The 16542-nt window shown below is 44.3% G+C and overlaps 1 protein-coding gene across 1 annotated transcript; it reads left to right on the top strand.

Moving 5' to 3' along the window:
• Window positions 1–231: 231 nt before the first annotated feature.
• LOC110166986 (high-affinity choline transporter 1-like) lies at window positions 232–14530 on the top strand. The gene is made up of 8 exons (XM_055162745.1): window positions 232–530; window positions 2114–2227; window positions 4122–4277; window positions 5542–5690; window positions 7566–7709; window positions 9334–9487; window positions 11082–11299; window positions 13321–14530. Exons 1-8 carry the CDS (start codon window positions 347–349, stop codon window positions 13846–13848), a joined length of 1647 nt encoding a protein of 548 aa, XP_055018720.1. The 5' UTR covers window positions 232–346; the 3' UTR covers window positions 13849–14530.
• The last annotated feature ends 2012 nt before the right edge of the window (window positions 14531–16542 follow it).

Consider the following 16542-nt stretch of genomic DNA (forward strand, 5'->3'; position numbering starts at 1 on the left):
GTTTGACATGAGCCTCAGAAAACCTGCAGAAAACACTTTTGTGGTCCTCACCTCTTTTCCCACTCAGAACCAGAAGCTAGAGTAGAAGTAATTGAAAGTAACGTGCAGCGTGTACTTAGTGTGACGTGTACTTGGTGTTATTTCTTCTTTAGTACACGCTGACACAGTAGCCTGAGTTCACCTGCTCCAAAATACCCTATAGCGAGTCACACCTGAGCCAAGCCCCGCCCCCTCACCTTATATAAAGTCGCTCTGCAGGTCTGTCTTTTCCTCTCGCGCCTCCGTCTCTCAGGGGGAGGGTGAGGCCAGGTCAGGCTGTGCGCTCGCCGTTGTTCTTCGTGTCCTCATGGCTCTGAACGTCCCGGGACTCGTCGTCACTCTGCTCTTCTACGTCCTGGTTCTGGCCATCGGGGTCTGGGCCTCGGTCAAGTCCAGGCGGGACCAGAGCCGGAGCCAGGCCCAGCACAGTGACATGGCTCTGCTGGGAGACCGCAAGATCAGTCTGCTGGTGGGCGTCTTCACCACCACCGGTGAGTCTGGACTTTTTATTTGAATTGAGTAAAAATAAATAAATAATAATAAAGTATAACACATAAGAACAAAACGAACAGACAAACAAAATGACACAGACTGTTCCATCCTTCAGGCAAAAAACATCAAATGATAATTATAAGTTAAGTTACGATTTCCAAACAGGAGAAAAGTTGTACATTTTTTATTTGTGTTTTGTAAAATGAATCTAAACTGTCAGAGACAAAAATGTTTCAGGGTGAGTCACCGACAAACACACAACAAGTTTATGTGCAAACATAATGTTTATGTGTCTGTGTGTGTGTGTGTGTGTGTGTGTCTGTGTGTGCTGTGTGTGTGTGTCTGTCTGTGTGTGTGTGTCTGTGTGCATTTGTTTGTGCATTTGTGTGTGTTTATTTGTGTGTGTATCTCTGCGTGTCTCTGTGTGTGTGTATGTGTCGGGGTGTGTGCGTGTGTGTGCATGTGTGTCTGTGTTTGTGTGTTTGTATTTGTTTGTGTGTCTGTGTGTGCATTTGTGTTTGTGCGTTTGCGTGTGTGTTTGTGTGTGTGTGTTTTTGTGCGTTCGTGTTTGTGCATGTGTGTTTGTGCGTTTATGTTTGTGTGTGTGGTGTTTGTGTGTATGGTTCTGTGTGTGTTTGTGTGTTTTGTGTGTTCGTGTTTGTGTGTTTGTTTCTGTGTCTGTGTGTGTCTGTGTGTGTGTCTGTGTGTGTCTGTGTCTGTGTGTGTGTCTCTGTGTGTGTTTGTGTCTGTGTTCTTTTGTGTTTCTTTGTGTGTGTGTGTCTGTGTGTGTTTGTGTCTGTGTGTGTTTGTGTGTGTGTTTGTGCGTTTATGTTTGTGTGTGTGGTGTTTGTGTGTTTGTGTGTATGGTTCTGTGTGTGTTTGTGTGTGTTTGTTTGTTTTGTGTCTGTGTGTGTTTGTGTGTCTGTGTGTGTTTGTGTCTGTGTGTGTTTGTGTCTGTGTGTGTTTGTGTCTGTGTGTGTCTGTGTGTGTTTGTGTCTGTGTGTGTTTGTGTGTGTGTGTGTGTGTGTGTGTGTGTTGTGTCTGTGTGTGTGTGTGTTGTGTGTGTCTGTGTGTGTTGTGTGTGTGTGTGTGTTTGTGTGTTGTGTGTGTGTGTGTGTGTGTGTGTGTGTGTCTGTGTTTGTGTGTTTGTGTGTGTGTGTGTGTGTGTGTGTGTGTGTGTGTGTGTGTTGTGTGTGTGTGTGTGTGTGTCTGTGTGTGTGTTGTGTGTGTGTGTGTGTGTGTGTGTGTGTGTGTGTTTGTGTGTGTGTGTGTGTGTGTGTGTGTGTGTGTGTGTGTGTGTGTGTGTGTGTGTGTTGTGTGTGTGTGTGTGTGTGTGTGTGTGTTGTGTGTGTGTGTGTGTGTTTGTGTGTGTGTGTGTGTGTGTGTGTGTGTGTGTGTGTGTGTGTGTGTGTGTGTGTGTGTGTGTGTGTGTGTGTGTGTGTGTGTGTTTGTGTGTGTTGTGTGTGTGTGTGTGTGTGTGTGTGTGTGTGTGTGTGTGTGTGTCTGTGTGTGTGTTGTGTGTGTGTTGTGTTGTGTGTGTGTGTGTGTGTGTGTGTGTGTGTGTGTGTGTGTGTGTGTTTAGCCACGTGGGTTGGAGGGACGTTCCTCGTGGGCACTGCAGAGTCGGTGTACGACCCGGGGCAGGGTCTGGTCTGGGCTGTGATGCCTTTGGCCGCGACAGTCGCCTTCATCCTGGGTAAGAACTCACATCATCTTCATCACTGTAGCTGAGTCCAGTCAAGTGGTAACGGAGGGAAACAGGGGCAGATTTTTGACATTCAAATGTCTCTTATTCAGAAACTAGAGGAACTATTGAAATAAGTAAAGTATCAGAATGTAGGAAAGAGTTACACTCCAACAGGGTCAAGTTAAACCTGTGAGATTCTTTCAAGTTCAAGACAAAAAATTAAAAAACTCATGTTGGTAACGGAGGGAATGAAATATGCAGCACTTTTTGGTCAATAAATCCAAACAGTGATAACTCTTGGTTCTCACTTCCATATCCTTAACAAACTGGTTTGAATATTTGCTTCATATAGTTTTCTACCATATGGTACAAGATTAGGTTGAAAAACCTCTTTTTGACTCATGAGATTTTTTTAAGAAAGAAACACGGAGGTAACGGAGGGAAAATTGTACAAACAAGTAGAAGGTGCAGGATTTTACATCATTTGTCAGTTTTTTTCTTCTGAAAACTTTAATATTACTTCAAAATGAAAGGAAACTATTTCTATAAAATATGTCAGTCCTTCCAAGAACATTTTTATCATTTAAAAAATTTTTTTTTTTGAAAAATCATGTCCCTTCATCAACAGTTCAAAGATGGAATAACACAAGATATGATGAAATACAAACATTTATTTACATGATTTTTGGGTCTTTGAAATTTGGGAAATAATTTTTGTTCCATGTTTCATACATGGTCTGTTTAAAACATATGGAACTTTAGAACCAAAAATGGTACAGAAAACAGGTCAACAGTTTGATAAACTAGAGTACATATGTATCTGTTCAATACATTTTTATATCAGATGAATTAACTTGTTTTTGGCCTTGTTGTTTACTTCTGCTTGACCAGGTCCTCATACATCATTTGTGCTGGATATTTTATTTTGGCATTAATAAAAACATTTTAAGCAGCTAAATTTGTGGACGTGGTCTAATCTTGCACACATTTTGGACAATTCCTTTCCACTTCTCCATGTTTGAGCTTAAGAAAGTGAACGTCCACATTAGGGATGGGCATTTGATGAAATTTTATTAATCGATAGTCAGGAGAAGTAACGATTTTTGATTAATCATTAACGTTTTTATATAATAAGTATCATTATTATTATTACTGTTACTAATCTGCATAAATAAATTCAACTTTACAACATATAAACATAACGACTCTAGAGCCACATCAGCTGTTTGACATTATAATGTGTTTAATGCAGCTTTGTGCAAATCTCACAGAAACAAAACTTAAAACCACATGACTCATTTGCATAAATAAAGAAAGAAAAAAAGAGAAAAAAAAAAACGCTCTTGTGCTGCTGATGTGGTTCAGTTTCAGTGGAATCTGAGTGTTCTTTCTGTGACAGAGGGATGTTCTGCTGATGGTGAGTCTGTTCTGTGTTTGTGTCGTGATGTTTTCAGATCAGACGTGTGCAGGTTTATCGCAGATGCGGCGGGAACGGGAATGAAAATTACACTTCTTTGCGGGAGCGACGTGTTGTTGTCCCACCAACACATAAAAACTGATTTTATAATAAGGCAACTCGCACAAAAACAGTAAAGTTAGAGATTAAAAATGAGATTAACGCGATAAAAAAACATAAACATGCTAAATATGACTGTAGTTAATTAATCGCAGTTCATTTCACACCCCTAATTTTGCCACAGAAAAGCCATTAACGGAGAGTTATGTGGCACTTCCGGCTGTTGTGAAAAAGGTTTATGTTTCCAGAATCTTCTACGTGTTTGACAATATGAGTGACGTTTGTGTAACCGTGTGTTTTGTTCGTCGTGGCGTCGCAGGAGGACGCAGATCTGAACGGTTCTGGTGGTGGATCCTCTTGACCTCTGACCTCCTGTGCTGTGTGCAGGGGGCCTGTTCTTCGCCGAGCCCATGAGGGACAGGAAGTACGTGACCATGATGGACCCTTTCCACAGCAGATACGGCCCCGTCCTGAGCGGGCTCCTGTCGCTGGGGCCCCTGCTCTCCGAGGTCATCTGGGTCACGTCCACACTCATCAGTCTGGGTGAAGAACGGAGAAGAGCGGAGATAAGAGCGTGTGACCGGGGCGGAGTGTGTGACCGGGGCGGAGTGTGTGACCGGGGCGGAGTGTGTGACCGGGACGGAGTGTGTGACCGGGGCGGAGTGTGTGACCGGGGCAGAGTGTGTGACCGGGGCAGAGTGTGTGACCGGGGCAGAGTGTGTGACCGGGGCAGAGTGTGTGACCGGGACAGAGTGTGTGACCGGGGCAGAGTGTGTGACCGGGGCAGAGTGTGTGACCGGGGCAGAGTGTGTGACCTGTGTGACCGGGGCCGGAGTGTGTGTGTGTGACCGGGGCAGAGTGTGTGACCGGGGCGGAGTGTGTGACCGGGCAGGACCGTGTGTGACCGGGGCCGGGGCAGTGTGTGACCGGGGCAGAGTGTGTGACCGGGGCAGAGTGTGTGACCGGGGCAGAGTGTGTGACCGGGGCAGAGTGTGTGACCAGGGCAGAGTGTGTGACAGAGTTTTGAGCCCCGTGTACCACATAAAATCAGGTCGAGGTCTGTAAACACAACCAGAATTAATACATAAAACACACTGTCGATTTTTGAGAAAATTAAAGGATTTTCTCCATCCATCCATTTTCTTCCCCTTTATCTGGGGCTGGGTCACAGAGGCATCAGTCTAAGCACAGACTCCCAGACTTCCCTTTCCATGCACACTTCCTCCAGCTCCTCCGGGGGGATCCTGAGGTGTTCCCAGGCCAGTCCAGAGACATAGTCCCTCCAGGTGTGTCCTGGCTCTTCCTCGGGGCCTCCTCCCGGTGGGACATGAACACCTCCTGAGGGAGACGCATCAGAACAGATGCCTGAGCCTCAACTGGCTCCTCTCGACATGAAGGAGCAGCAGCTCTACTCCGAGCTCCTCCCGTGTGACTGAGCTCCTCACTCTATCTCTAAGGGAGACGCCCAGACGCCCTGCAGAGGAAATTCCGTAAAGGATTTTAAGTGCGCAGCGTCCAAAAAACACAGTTCTAAATTATGTTATTCTTAAGGTTCTGGAAAGTTTTAATATTCACCAAACGGATGCTGTTTGAATGTTTGTTATTGAGGTTAGAGAGGTTAGAGAAAGTTAGAGGTTATAATCATTTGGGCAATTCATCAATGTTCCTAAAAAAAACAGGTACAAAAATCATGTATGTCCCAGAGCTCCAGTCACCACGTGTGCTCTGAATTACAAGTTGGAGCTGTTCCGTGTTTGTTTGCCTGCAGGGAGTTAGAACCTCCTGAACTGTTCCGGGTGTGTTCCAGGCGTGACCATGAGCGTGATCCTGGACCTGTCCTACACCGTGAGCATCTGGATCTCCGCCGCCGTGGCCATCACCTACACTCTGCTGGGAGGACTCTACTCTGTGGCCTACACCGACATCATCCAGCTCGTGCTCATCTTCATCACTTCTGTAAGGACACGAGGCGCTTTCAGACCTCACTCAACCCTGAACCCGTCCGCAGTGATGTTCTCGTGTTCTGAAAACTCCCTGAACTATTTAAGGTGTCAGTTTGTACCAGATTTACCAGTCTTACAAAACATGAACAACAGGACTTTTTTTTTTTTTTTTTAACTCTTTGCAGTGGTCCAAAGTCATTCGTCACTTCCCTTATGCATTCTGAGCATCCTAATTATTCACCATGATGAGTTTATTCAAGCTTTTTATTTAAGATCAGAGGGGAGTTTTGCATAGAGTGACCAGACGTCCCAGTTTACCCTGGACAGTCCCAGTTTTGAGCCTGTGTCCCCTGTTTTATATCTAAGAAATGTCCCAGGTGTCCCTATTTTGGACCAATTTCAAACTTGCCAACAGTAAAGAGAGGCATAAATTGATATTTGTAGATTTAAAGTATAGAAAATCTGCTTAAAAATGACCAAAACACGAAGAAAATGTGACTGTACTGACTCACATGTTCATCGTGCGTCGTAATGGGCTGAGTGCAGAACAATTCTCCTTATTTACACACTTGTTTCACAATTTTATTACCATATTTTTTGGATTATAAGGCGCAATATCAGTAATGTTGAATTCCCTTGACTATTTTCATACATAAATTGCACTGGATTATAAGGAGCATTAAGCGAAACAGACGACACTTGAGACTGATCCTTTAGTCCAGGCGTCCTCGATGCATCTGCAGATCGAGGTGTAATTCGTTGTCTCTCTGTCTTGGTGAATGTGGATGATGAATGTGAATGTGGGTGGATCATTTAAGTTTGTTTTTTATTTCCTACGAGGACGACTCAGATATACATGGAGTCATAATGTGTTTAATGCAGCTTTGACACATTTGTTTATGTTTAACAGAAACAAAACTTAAAACCGCATGACTCATTTACATAAACTATAAGCACTGAAAAAAGCATCTCGCTCCTTGTGCGTTGATGCGATTCAGCTTCTGTCAGACTCTGCGATGTTCCTGACTACGGTCGCCAAAATGCTCTGACAATCCATCAAGCGGTGCGGCTTCGTAGCTTACCAAAGTCGTACTAAAACATTTTGGCAGATTTTTGAGCGCCGTGTACTAGGGGTGTGACGATATCCAAGTCTCACGATACGATATCGTCACGGTTTGAACCTCACGGTACGATATTTATCGCGATATCGTGGGAAAACTCACGATATGGTGGGGAGGCCCATGATTAGAGATGTAACAAAATCCAAATCTCTCGATGTTTTCACGATATACATCTCACGATATGAGATTTATTGCGATATTTTGTGGAGGTTAACAAAATAATATGCAACTTTTTCCTCTTAAAACACCTTGACAAGACTTAATCCAAAGAACTAAGACTTAAAAGTGTTAGAACTGTTATTTCTTCTTGTCGTCTGCACTGAAATGGAGCAAAGGATCATGGTCTATGTAGTTCTCTGTCTTTTTTTAATTTATTGCTGCACCACAACTCTTCATTTAAACAAAGACACTATTGTGAGAACTTTGACGATACAGTATCACAATATTTTGGTTATTGTTACATCCCTACCATAAAATCGGTTTGAGGTCAGTAAGCACAACCAGAATTAATACATAAGGTGCCCCGGATTATAAGGCGCACTGTTGATTTTTTAGGAAATTGAAGGGTTTTGACTGTGCCTTATACCAACCAGCCGAAAACCGAGAGTGTCCCAGTTTTTTATTTTGAAATGCTGGTCACCGTATTCAGAAATACAATTGTTATCAGTAAAAGTTAGATTAGATTTGAACATGTTTATCTTACATACTTTTCCTTTTACTCTCGTCTAAACATTGTCTTTGGAGTAACTCGTGTGTCTGTTGTGCAGTGGCTGTGCGTGCCCTTCCTCCTCATGAGCCCCTCCTCTGTGGACATCACCACCTCCTCCTTTAACCACACGTTCCAGGCTCCGTGGGTGGGCAGTGTGAGCGCGGCCACGATCTGGAGGTGGCTCGACGTCTTCCTCTTGTTGGTATGTGCGTGTGGTGCGTGTGGTACGTGTGGTATGTGTGCTGGTATGTGCTGGTATGTGCTGGTATGTGCCCGCTGCTGCCGCCGTCCCCGTCCCGTGGGCAGAGAAAGCCTCGCCCAGTGTCCCTGTATCACCCTGTCCTGGACTGACAGTGGTTTAGGATGGGCGTGGCTGTGGTTTCAACTCTTTACGAGCTTAAAATAACAAGCTTAAAATAAGTGAGGACGAGAGACAGACTTGTGATGGATCGTAACAAACTGGAGAGTTTTAAGTATCGTCTTAAGACCCACTTTTATTCTCTGGCTTTTAACACTGCCAGTTGTGTGTTTTTTTAAATGTATTTTTATGTGTTTTTATTGGTTTTATTGATTTAATTTATTTATTGGTTTATTTATTTCTATTCTATGATTTTGTTCTTATTTTACTTTACTGGTCTTATTATTTTGAGACTAGTATTATTTTAGTAGTTTATTTTATCATTTTATTATTGTTGTTATTATGATGTATTTGTGCAGCACTTTGGAAACTGTTTGTTTCTGAAATGTGCGACAGAAATAAAGTGAATTGGGATTGGGAAAGTTAAAATAGTTACCGTATTTTCCAGACCATAAGTCGCTCCGGAGTATAAGTCCCACCAGCCAAAAAATGGGTAATGAAGAAGAAAAAAACATATTTAAGTCGCACTTTTTGGGGGAAATTTATTTAAAAAATTAGAGACCAGGAACAGACATATACCATGTAAAGTGAAGTTGTAGTAAAAACAATAGAAGAGAGAAGAACAGACTGTTAATGTCACATATTTCCCAGTTCTTCAGATAAACTATAACATAAACAACAGAACAGAACAAGTTTAACCAAACTCTCCATCTCACTCCAAATCACTAAATCCATTCGATTCTTCATCCTCCGTGTCACTTCTGAACAACTCGTCCTCGACCTCCGGAGGTAAACAGAGCGACGCAAACTCTTCTGTGTCGCTGTCGTCAGACTCAGCATCAGTTCCAGTCAGAATTATTCGGGTCTTTCTGAATCCCGACAGGATGGTTTCTGTGTCACTGGAGTGACTGGAAAAAAACAGATAACATACGTGAAACTGCGATGCCAGACTGAAGCGGGACTGAACCAGGACTAAACTGGTCTCAGTCTCGGTCTGGTCCTGGTTTCAGTCCTGATCACCCGACAGTGAACGTGGACACAGGTCCGGGCCTATCCCAACACTCAGTCCTGGTTTAGTCCTGGTTTTGACCTGGTTTAGTCCTGTTTTAGTCCTGGTTTGGTCCGTATGTGGTGCAAATGTCTGGCAACACAGTTTAAGTTACGTAAACGGCCGTTAGTTGTTTTTTTGTTTTCTTATTTTTGGTTTTATTTTGAAAAAACGAATGAACGAATGATACACGTGTTTGTACTTTTACTTAAGTACCAAAATTGAGTACTTCTTCCCCCACTGAGATAAACCCATGTATCGGTTGGCTGATATATCGGGCAGATATTTGCAGTGTTTATCATTTGGGTTATTGACCTTAAAGTACTAAAATCCTCAAACATTCATGAAAGACAAAGACATATGAGACATCCACTCGCCTCAGCCCTGATGTTTCTTCTGCTGTGTCCTGTGTGTTTGCAGAGTGTGGGGGACCTGGGTTTTCAGGACTTCCACCAGAGGACGCTGTCGGCCTCGTCCTCCAGCACGGCCAAACTGCGCTGTTACGCCGCCGCCGTCCTCATCCCCACGTTTGGGATCCCCCCGGTGCTCGTCGGGGCCGTGGCTGCTTCTACAGGTACCACAGCTCACAAAACCTTCTCCAGTCAGAGCGTTTCAGGTGATTGTGTGCGATTTACAGGGGGTGTCTGTTCATTACCACCGCTCTGTATTTTAAACGTGCCGGTTTCCTGACACTTTTTAGAATCGCTATTTCGACATACATCAGTGCAATGGTCTTACCTGACAACTACATGATCCTTACACAACATTTGTTTGGCTCTTCTTGCTATAAGCCAGGGGTGTCAAACATACGGCCCGGGGGCTGCCTAAATCATCCTGAGTTTGCAGCAGCTCCATCAAAGCGGGATCCTGTTTGTTAAGCGAGAGGAGCAGAAGACAAACAGGCTGAGCTGCACTTTCTTGTTCTTGTAGTTTCACAGCAACATTAAGTCTTGGTCTCTTTGCAGTGGAAGGTGTTTCTTGACAAACAGCTGGTGCCTCTCGTTTTGGCGTTGACTTTTTAAATTCGTAACCAAGACTGAGTGAGGGATCGGGGTTTTGCTTTGTTGGTGCTCCACATACAAAATGTTCGCTGCAAACTCGGGATGATTTAGGCAGACAAAGATGACCTTTTTCGTCCTTCCTGTGGATCAATCCTGCCCATCGCCTTCGCCTTTCACTATTTTTCAATTCTGATGGGAAGAGAAACAGTTTAAACAGAGGTTTGCAGTCACACACATCTGATTCACTTTTGCATCTATGGAGTTCGCAAACCAATTTCTCGAGCCGTTTTCCGCTGTTAGGATCCAGCAACCACACAATTACGACGTCCGAATCCCAAAACTAAAATATGACAATATCAGAACCAGAAACAAAAGTGATAATGGTTCAAAAGACTTGAAAAGATCGACTTTGACAATAGACACATCCCACTGGGAAAACAAACATGGAGGTTTGATGCTCACTTTTTCGGAAAATCCTTCCCAGTGTGGATTGCGCAATGACCGGAAGTCCGAGATTCTTGATGCGTGTATTTCCACCTGTCGTCCCTGAGCAGGTTCATTGGTTGATTGTATTTAACTGACCTTGACTATCAGTTGTTCTTGGAGACCGGGAGCATGTTTTGGGTTGATGGGGGAAACCGGAGCACCCGGAGGAAACCCATCCAGACACGGGGAGAAACATGCAAACTCCACAGAGAAAAGCCCGAGCGACCTGGGGATCAAACCCAGAACCCAGAACCTTCTTGCTGTGAGGCATGAGTGCTAACCACTCAGCCACCGTGCCGTGCTGTGCAACCTGTTGCCTTCTGGCAGGCGACCAACAGACTCAGGGACAACTTCTTCCCCAAAGCTGTTCCCAGACTTAATGAGAACTGCTAATTTGTTTATTTATTAATTAATTAATTCTTGCACATGACGGAGCAGCTCTGAATTTCATTGTACTATTGTGTAATGACAATAAAGGCTTTCTATTCTATTCTATTCTATTCTATTCTATTCTATTCTATTCTGTTCTGTTCTATTTTATTCTATTCTGTTCTATTTCTACAACCCAACTCCAGGTTTAACATTACAGGCGTCATAAATGAGTGTAATATGAGACGTTGAACACACACTGCGTCCTGAAGGTGTTGTTCTCGTACTTTAACCCGACTGTGTTTGCGTCAGATTGGAACCAGACGTCGTACGGGGCCCCTCCCCCACACGAGCGCGGGCAGACGGGCCTGATCCTGCCCCTGGCGCTGCACCACCTGACCCCGCCCTACATCTCCGTGGTGGGCATCGGAGCCGTGGCCGCCGCCGTGATGTCATCCACGGACTCCGCCCTCTTATCGTCCGCGTCCATCTTCTCCTCAAACATCTACAAGAAGATTCTGAGGACCAAGGTAAGAGAAAGCAAATAGAACTTTACAGGGAACTTTTAAAGGCTAAGTTTGACTCTCCGGAATGAACTTTGTAAATATTGACGTCTTTCCGGCTTGACGTGATTTCATTTTGAATAGAGGGAACTGTTTGAGAGATCTGTAATGTCATTTTGACAAGAATAAACCACAGTTAGAGATCTGCTATTCAGTTTTGACTAACCAAAACAGAATTACAAATACTGTATCGACATTCAACTCGTCCTACATCATAAATGACAATTGCAGATTTCTGTTATTCAGTTTTGTTTAGGCAGATTGAAAGTTAAAGATTTCTCAAACATCATTATGACTATTACAAATTAAATGTCATGAAATAAAACGAGCCCTCACATGACGGATTTGTGGAGAGCGAGAACGTCGTGTGATTAAAAACTGCAAAAGAAATATCCAAAAATAGAACATGTGCTGACACCAGGCACAAACAACGAACCCAAACTCCAGTTAAAGATGTCCACAGAATCTGTGTGTCGTTCGTTCATTCGTTTTTCAATATAAAATCAAAAATAAGAAAACGAAAAAACAACAGTTTTCTTTATTTGTCTCCAAAACCAAAATGAAATAATGGATAATGATTCATTTGACATAATTCATGTTGGGGAAGAGTCTCTACAGATTCATTTGTGTGAGAAATAAATGAACACAAATTCAAGGAGTTTGTGTTTTTTGCCGGTAGGTCTACGAAATAGGCCGTGAAATAGATAATACATTTTTTATATAAATGGTGTTAAAAAGTATCCTAATTCATGAGCCGGATTCACTTCGTGGAAACTGTGTGACCTCGCAGCATTAGGATTCGTTCGACAGTAGGCGGATACTTTTTTTATTTAACCAATCGCTGCTGTTTGGTCGTGACGTTTGTAATGCTCCAGATCCTGTAGGAAGAAGAACAATAACGTCTTTCCTCTTGATAAAATTCACCAAACATTCTCTTTGTTCCGACTTTAAATCCTCGGGGATCTTGGGAATCGTTGCCAACACAGAATGTCTGTCTTCGTCTACGTCCATCTCAACGCTTTGTTTACTGTTGTTCTGTTCCACAAAAGGGACACAGACAGACGCCACCAGTTTGACGTTATGACTTCACAGCTCACAGCTGATTGGCGGTGTGTCATCTACAACTTCCGGGGTTCTTGTAAACCGTCTAGACCAGGAGTGTCAAACTCATTTTGGTCCAGGGGTCGTTTCCAACCGACTTTGATCCCAAAGTGTCTGGATCAGAAAACTCATGTCATATAAACCCCAAAAATAACAATAAGTTCAAATATTTGTGCAGAGAAACACAAATCTATTACAGAAATCTTTTTGAATTGATGAACTCTTTCTTTTACAAAATATTATAATATTATGAACAACCTGAAACTTGAAGAAAAATACAATTTCAACACAAAGTTTTAACATGAACTTGTCTGTAAACAGGAATAAGTCCATTTTTGTTGTAAAATCCTGCACTCGGCTCCACTTTTCTCATGTTGGACATTTTTCTGATGAGGGTGTCACGGTCAACAGTCAAAACGATCGTCCTTTAAGAGCGTTTGGAAAGAGACAAGTCTTCATTTGTGCTGCTCTGGTGGGAGGGGCCACGTACAGAGACGCTGGAGACGCTGCTGTGATAAACACCACAGAAAATTAACATGATTTTAATAGAAAATATCATTAAAATATTTTAGTAGAAAATCAGCCGAGGGCCAGATTAAAGGTCTTGGAGGGCCGGATCTGGCTCCCGGGCCGTATGTTTGACACCCCTGATCTAGTGTTTTCTGATTCCTGACCGAGTCGCTGGAGAGAAATGAAATTGAGCGGAGGCACTCGGTGGCGCCGGCCTGACTAGTTAAAAAGGTCCTAAAAAGACATGAATTTATCTTGAAGAAACCTGAAGGAACCCTGCAGTAGCTGCCTGAGCTGAGATTAAGGAGATTACTAAAGTACCCCAGAAGGTTCCGCAGCCTGGCTTTGTAAATAAAATAATGCTGTTGTTGTTTTAGGCGTCGGAGCAGGAGTTGCGTTGGGTGATCAGAGGTTCCGTGGTCGTCTTCGGGCTGGCGGGGGCCTCCCTGGCGTTCCTCCACACCGGGGTCATGGCGTTCTGGGTGCTGGGAGGAGAGATCGCCTACATCCTCATGGTCCCTCAGCTCGTCTGCGTCCTCTTCATCGGCGTCTCCAACGGTTACGGGGCCGCGGCGGGCTTCTTCTCGGGCCTGCTCTCGAGGCTCCTGTGCGGGGAGCCGATGCTGGGTCTGCCCCCCGTCCTCCACTTCCCCGGGTGTGTGCTGGAGGACGGCGTCTACGTCCAGTACTCGCCCATCAGGTCCGTGTGCATGCTGGTGGTCTTCTGCACCATCCTGCTCGTGTCTTATGTGACCGGTGTGATGTTCAACAAAGATCTGCTGCCTCAGAGCTGGGACGTGTTTCGTGTGAAAGAAACGCCGAAGAAACCGGAGATCAGCAAGGAGCTTTCAGAGACTGTGCAGGAGAACAGAGCGACACAACCCATGCTGGAGTCCACCTGTTGAAAACCATGTGCTCTGACAAACAAACTGCTTTTTACAAATCTAATCCAGAATGACGTCTCTCTCCATGGACGTCAACAGTTTTAAGGCCCAGAGAGAGAAACTTTGACCCCGTTTACACTGAAACTAACCCGCGTATCACCGTATCACTGTATCGGAAACGATCTGCATCCAGACACGTCGTTTTTGTATCCGCAATCAAAGCCTTCCCTGTCCACACGGTAACGCAAAATCGCCTGAAACGCTCATGTCAAATCGTCACGATGTTCCGACGTCATGTAAGTGGTAAAAACAAGGAAGTCTGAAGTTGCTGCAGCTGATTTTGAGCCGAGGGAGATGGCAAGTGTAAAAACAGTCTTTTCGTGGACCGATGACGAGGTTCAGTTGTTACTTCGCGTAACTCTGGGTTTTAAGACGAGCACGGCAGCTCAGAGTGACGACTGACTCATTTCTGTGTCCGTAAGTCTTCCCTATCCACACAACTTTGAGCATATTTGTTTACGTTTTACAAGAAGGAAACTTTCATAATTTGCATAAACTAAGTCTCAAAAAAAACAGTTCTTTACTTGTGTCTGATGTGGTTCATTTTCTGTCGGACTAAAGGACACGACTCAGTGGAATATGAGTGTTCTTTCTGTGACAGAGGGGTGTTCTGCTGATGGTGAGTCTGTTCTGTGTTTCTGTCGTGTTGTTGGTTCATGTGAAACTTTTCAGAGATTATACATCTGCAGGTCGTACACACAGACACACGTTTATATGAATGGACAGATATTATAGCCTCTTAGTGTTTTGGTGGTGAATTAGCTACTTCGCGGCGCACAGACCTACATCAGCGTGTCAGAGTATCAGTGTTTTCAGGTGTCCACACGGTGCTGGATCAGATTCGTACTCAGATGAATTCGTGGGAGCTGGAGGCACCAGATCGTTCCGTCTCTGGAGCTGTTTTCAGTCGGATTAGTGTGAATGAACACTGCGTCCGTAACGAAAATGACTCCAATATGTAGTGTGGACGGGGCCTTTCACTCACACTACGTCATCACAAGTGTTCAGACTGAGTGTCCTTTTTGACTCTGTATTTTACGACCTCTTGCTGCTGAAAATCAGGCTTCAGTTTGAGACACCGACACAGTCAGAGTCGTCCTTACAAATGTCTAAAACGTTCGCAGGGAACGTAGGCAAACTCAAGAATCAGTATAACACAGCATGTTTTAATTTTGCTGAAGTCAGTTCTAACTAAGGACGTCTCAGTGCATGTTACATAACAAAGTGCGACAGAAGCTCAGATACAGGACAGACGACGCCGCTGATCCGTGAATCTATATTTACACAAACTGAACTGGTCCTTCTGAAGCTCCATGTTCATGTTTGTTAAACTAAAGCTCAAACAGTCTGAGGAGGACACACTGTCAGAACAAACCTGACATCTGACAAACACCAGACGGGACTTTGTGATCATGTGACTGAGAGTGAGCTGGTGGAGGTTGCTGTCATTAAATGTAATAAGTGCATAGATCACTAAGAGCTCCCTTAGACATAATGTGAGGAGCTCAGTCACACAGGAGGAGCTCGGAGTAGAGCCGCTGCTCCTCCAAATGGAGAGGAGCGGCTGAGGGGCGAGCATCTTTTTTCGGATGTATCCTTGGCGTGTCCCTCGGGAAGGAGGCCCCGGGGAAGAAACAGGACACACTGGAGGGACTATGTCTCTGAGCTGGCCTGGGAACACCTCGGGGTCCCCCAGAGGAGCTGGAGGAAGTGTCTGGGGTGAAGGAGTTCTGTAAGTCCCTGCTTAGACTGCTGCCCCGGCCTACTGCGACCCGGCCCTGGATAAGCGGAAGAAAATGTATGGATGGGCTAACGAAGTGAGCCATAATAAGCAAACTTCATGGAGTTTCAGAGATTGTGGATTATTGTAGGTGACACAATCAAAGAAAGAAGAAGAAAGTCTGAGCCTTTTACCAGATTTAACTGAAATATACTAGTGTATATTTACATAGTCCTAAATGTAAATGTGACCTAACAGCAGTGAGTGAAGTGAAGTACATCAGTATGTTTGGCCAAATCAGCATTCACAAAATAAAATCTCTTCATCTGTAACTGGGTGCGTTTATGTCTAAATGTGTGGTTCAGAGCTGTAAATTCATACAGGTCAGTGAACGCTCCACTGTGGTCACGTCTGATCAGATCATGTGATTACAAACTTCGCTGTTTGCGCTGTCGACTCAGGACTGTGGGCTGACGGTGGAGCAGCTCAAGTAAGTGTTTCTTTGGTTGTAGGTAGAGAAGCAGCAACAGTTTCTAGGTCCACGTTGTATCATGTGGCTGAACTTGAACAGGGCTGCGGTCTCCTCCCTCCTCCTCTTCCCTTTAGTGCTCCTGATAACACCCAGGAACACTAACCGATAACGTTTATCAGCTCTGTTTGGAATGTGGTTGTGTGCAGAGTTTGGCTGTTTAGTTCCACTTTAAAATGCAAATCAGCAATATTCTTTATTACAGTAGAAATAAAACCAAGGAAGCAGTTGGTGGAAGCATTTTTGTTTATTGGTGTTTATGCTCTGGTCGTGTGGTTGTGTGTTTGTGTGGTCAGTATTTGCTCTGGCGTGTGGTCGTGCGGTCAGTATTTGCTCTGGTGTGTGTTTGTGTGGTCAGTATTTGCTCTGGCGTGTGGTCGTGCGGTCAGTATTTGCTCGGGTTTGA

Source organism: Boleophthalmus pectinirostris, unplaced genomic scaffold (assembly GCF_026225935.1).
Source record: "Boleophthalmus pectinirostris isolate CB_2022bp ecotype Guang Dong unplaced genomic scaffold, ASM2622593v1 HiC_scaffold_5, whole genome shotgun sequence".
Taxonomy (NCBI): Eukaryota; Metazoa; Chordata; class Actinopteri; order Gobiiformes; family Gobiidae; genus Boleophthalmus; species Boleophthalmus pectinirostris.

What these genes read in the sequence shown, in the direction of transcription:
- LOC110166986 (XM_055162745.1), top strand. Translation starts at nt 347, where the DNA reads ATGGCTCTGAACGTCCCGGGACTCGTCGTCACTCTGCTCTTCTACGTC. An exon ending in TGCTCATCTTCATCACTTCT is followed by an intron (nt 5,691 to 7,565) that starts GTAAGGACACGA and finishes TCTGTTGTGCAG; the next exon opens with TGGCTGTGCGTGCCCTTCCT. An exon ending in GGCCGTGGCTGCTTCTACAG is followed by an intron (nt 9,488 to 11,081) that starts GTACCACAGCTC and finishes TGTTTGCGTCAG; the next exon opens with ATTGGAACCAGACGTCGTAC.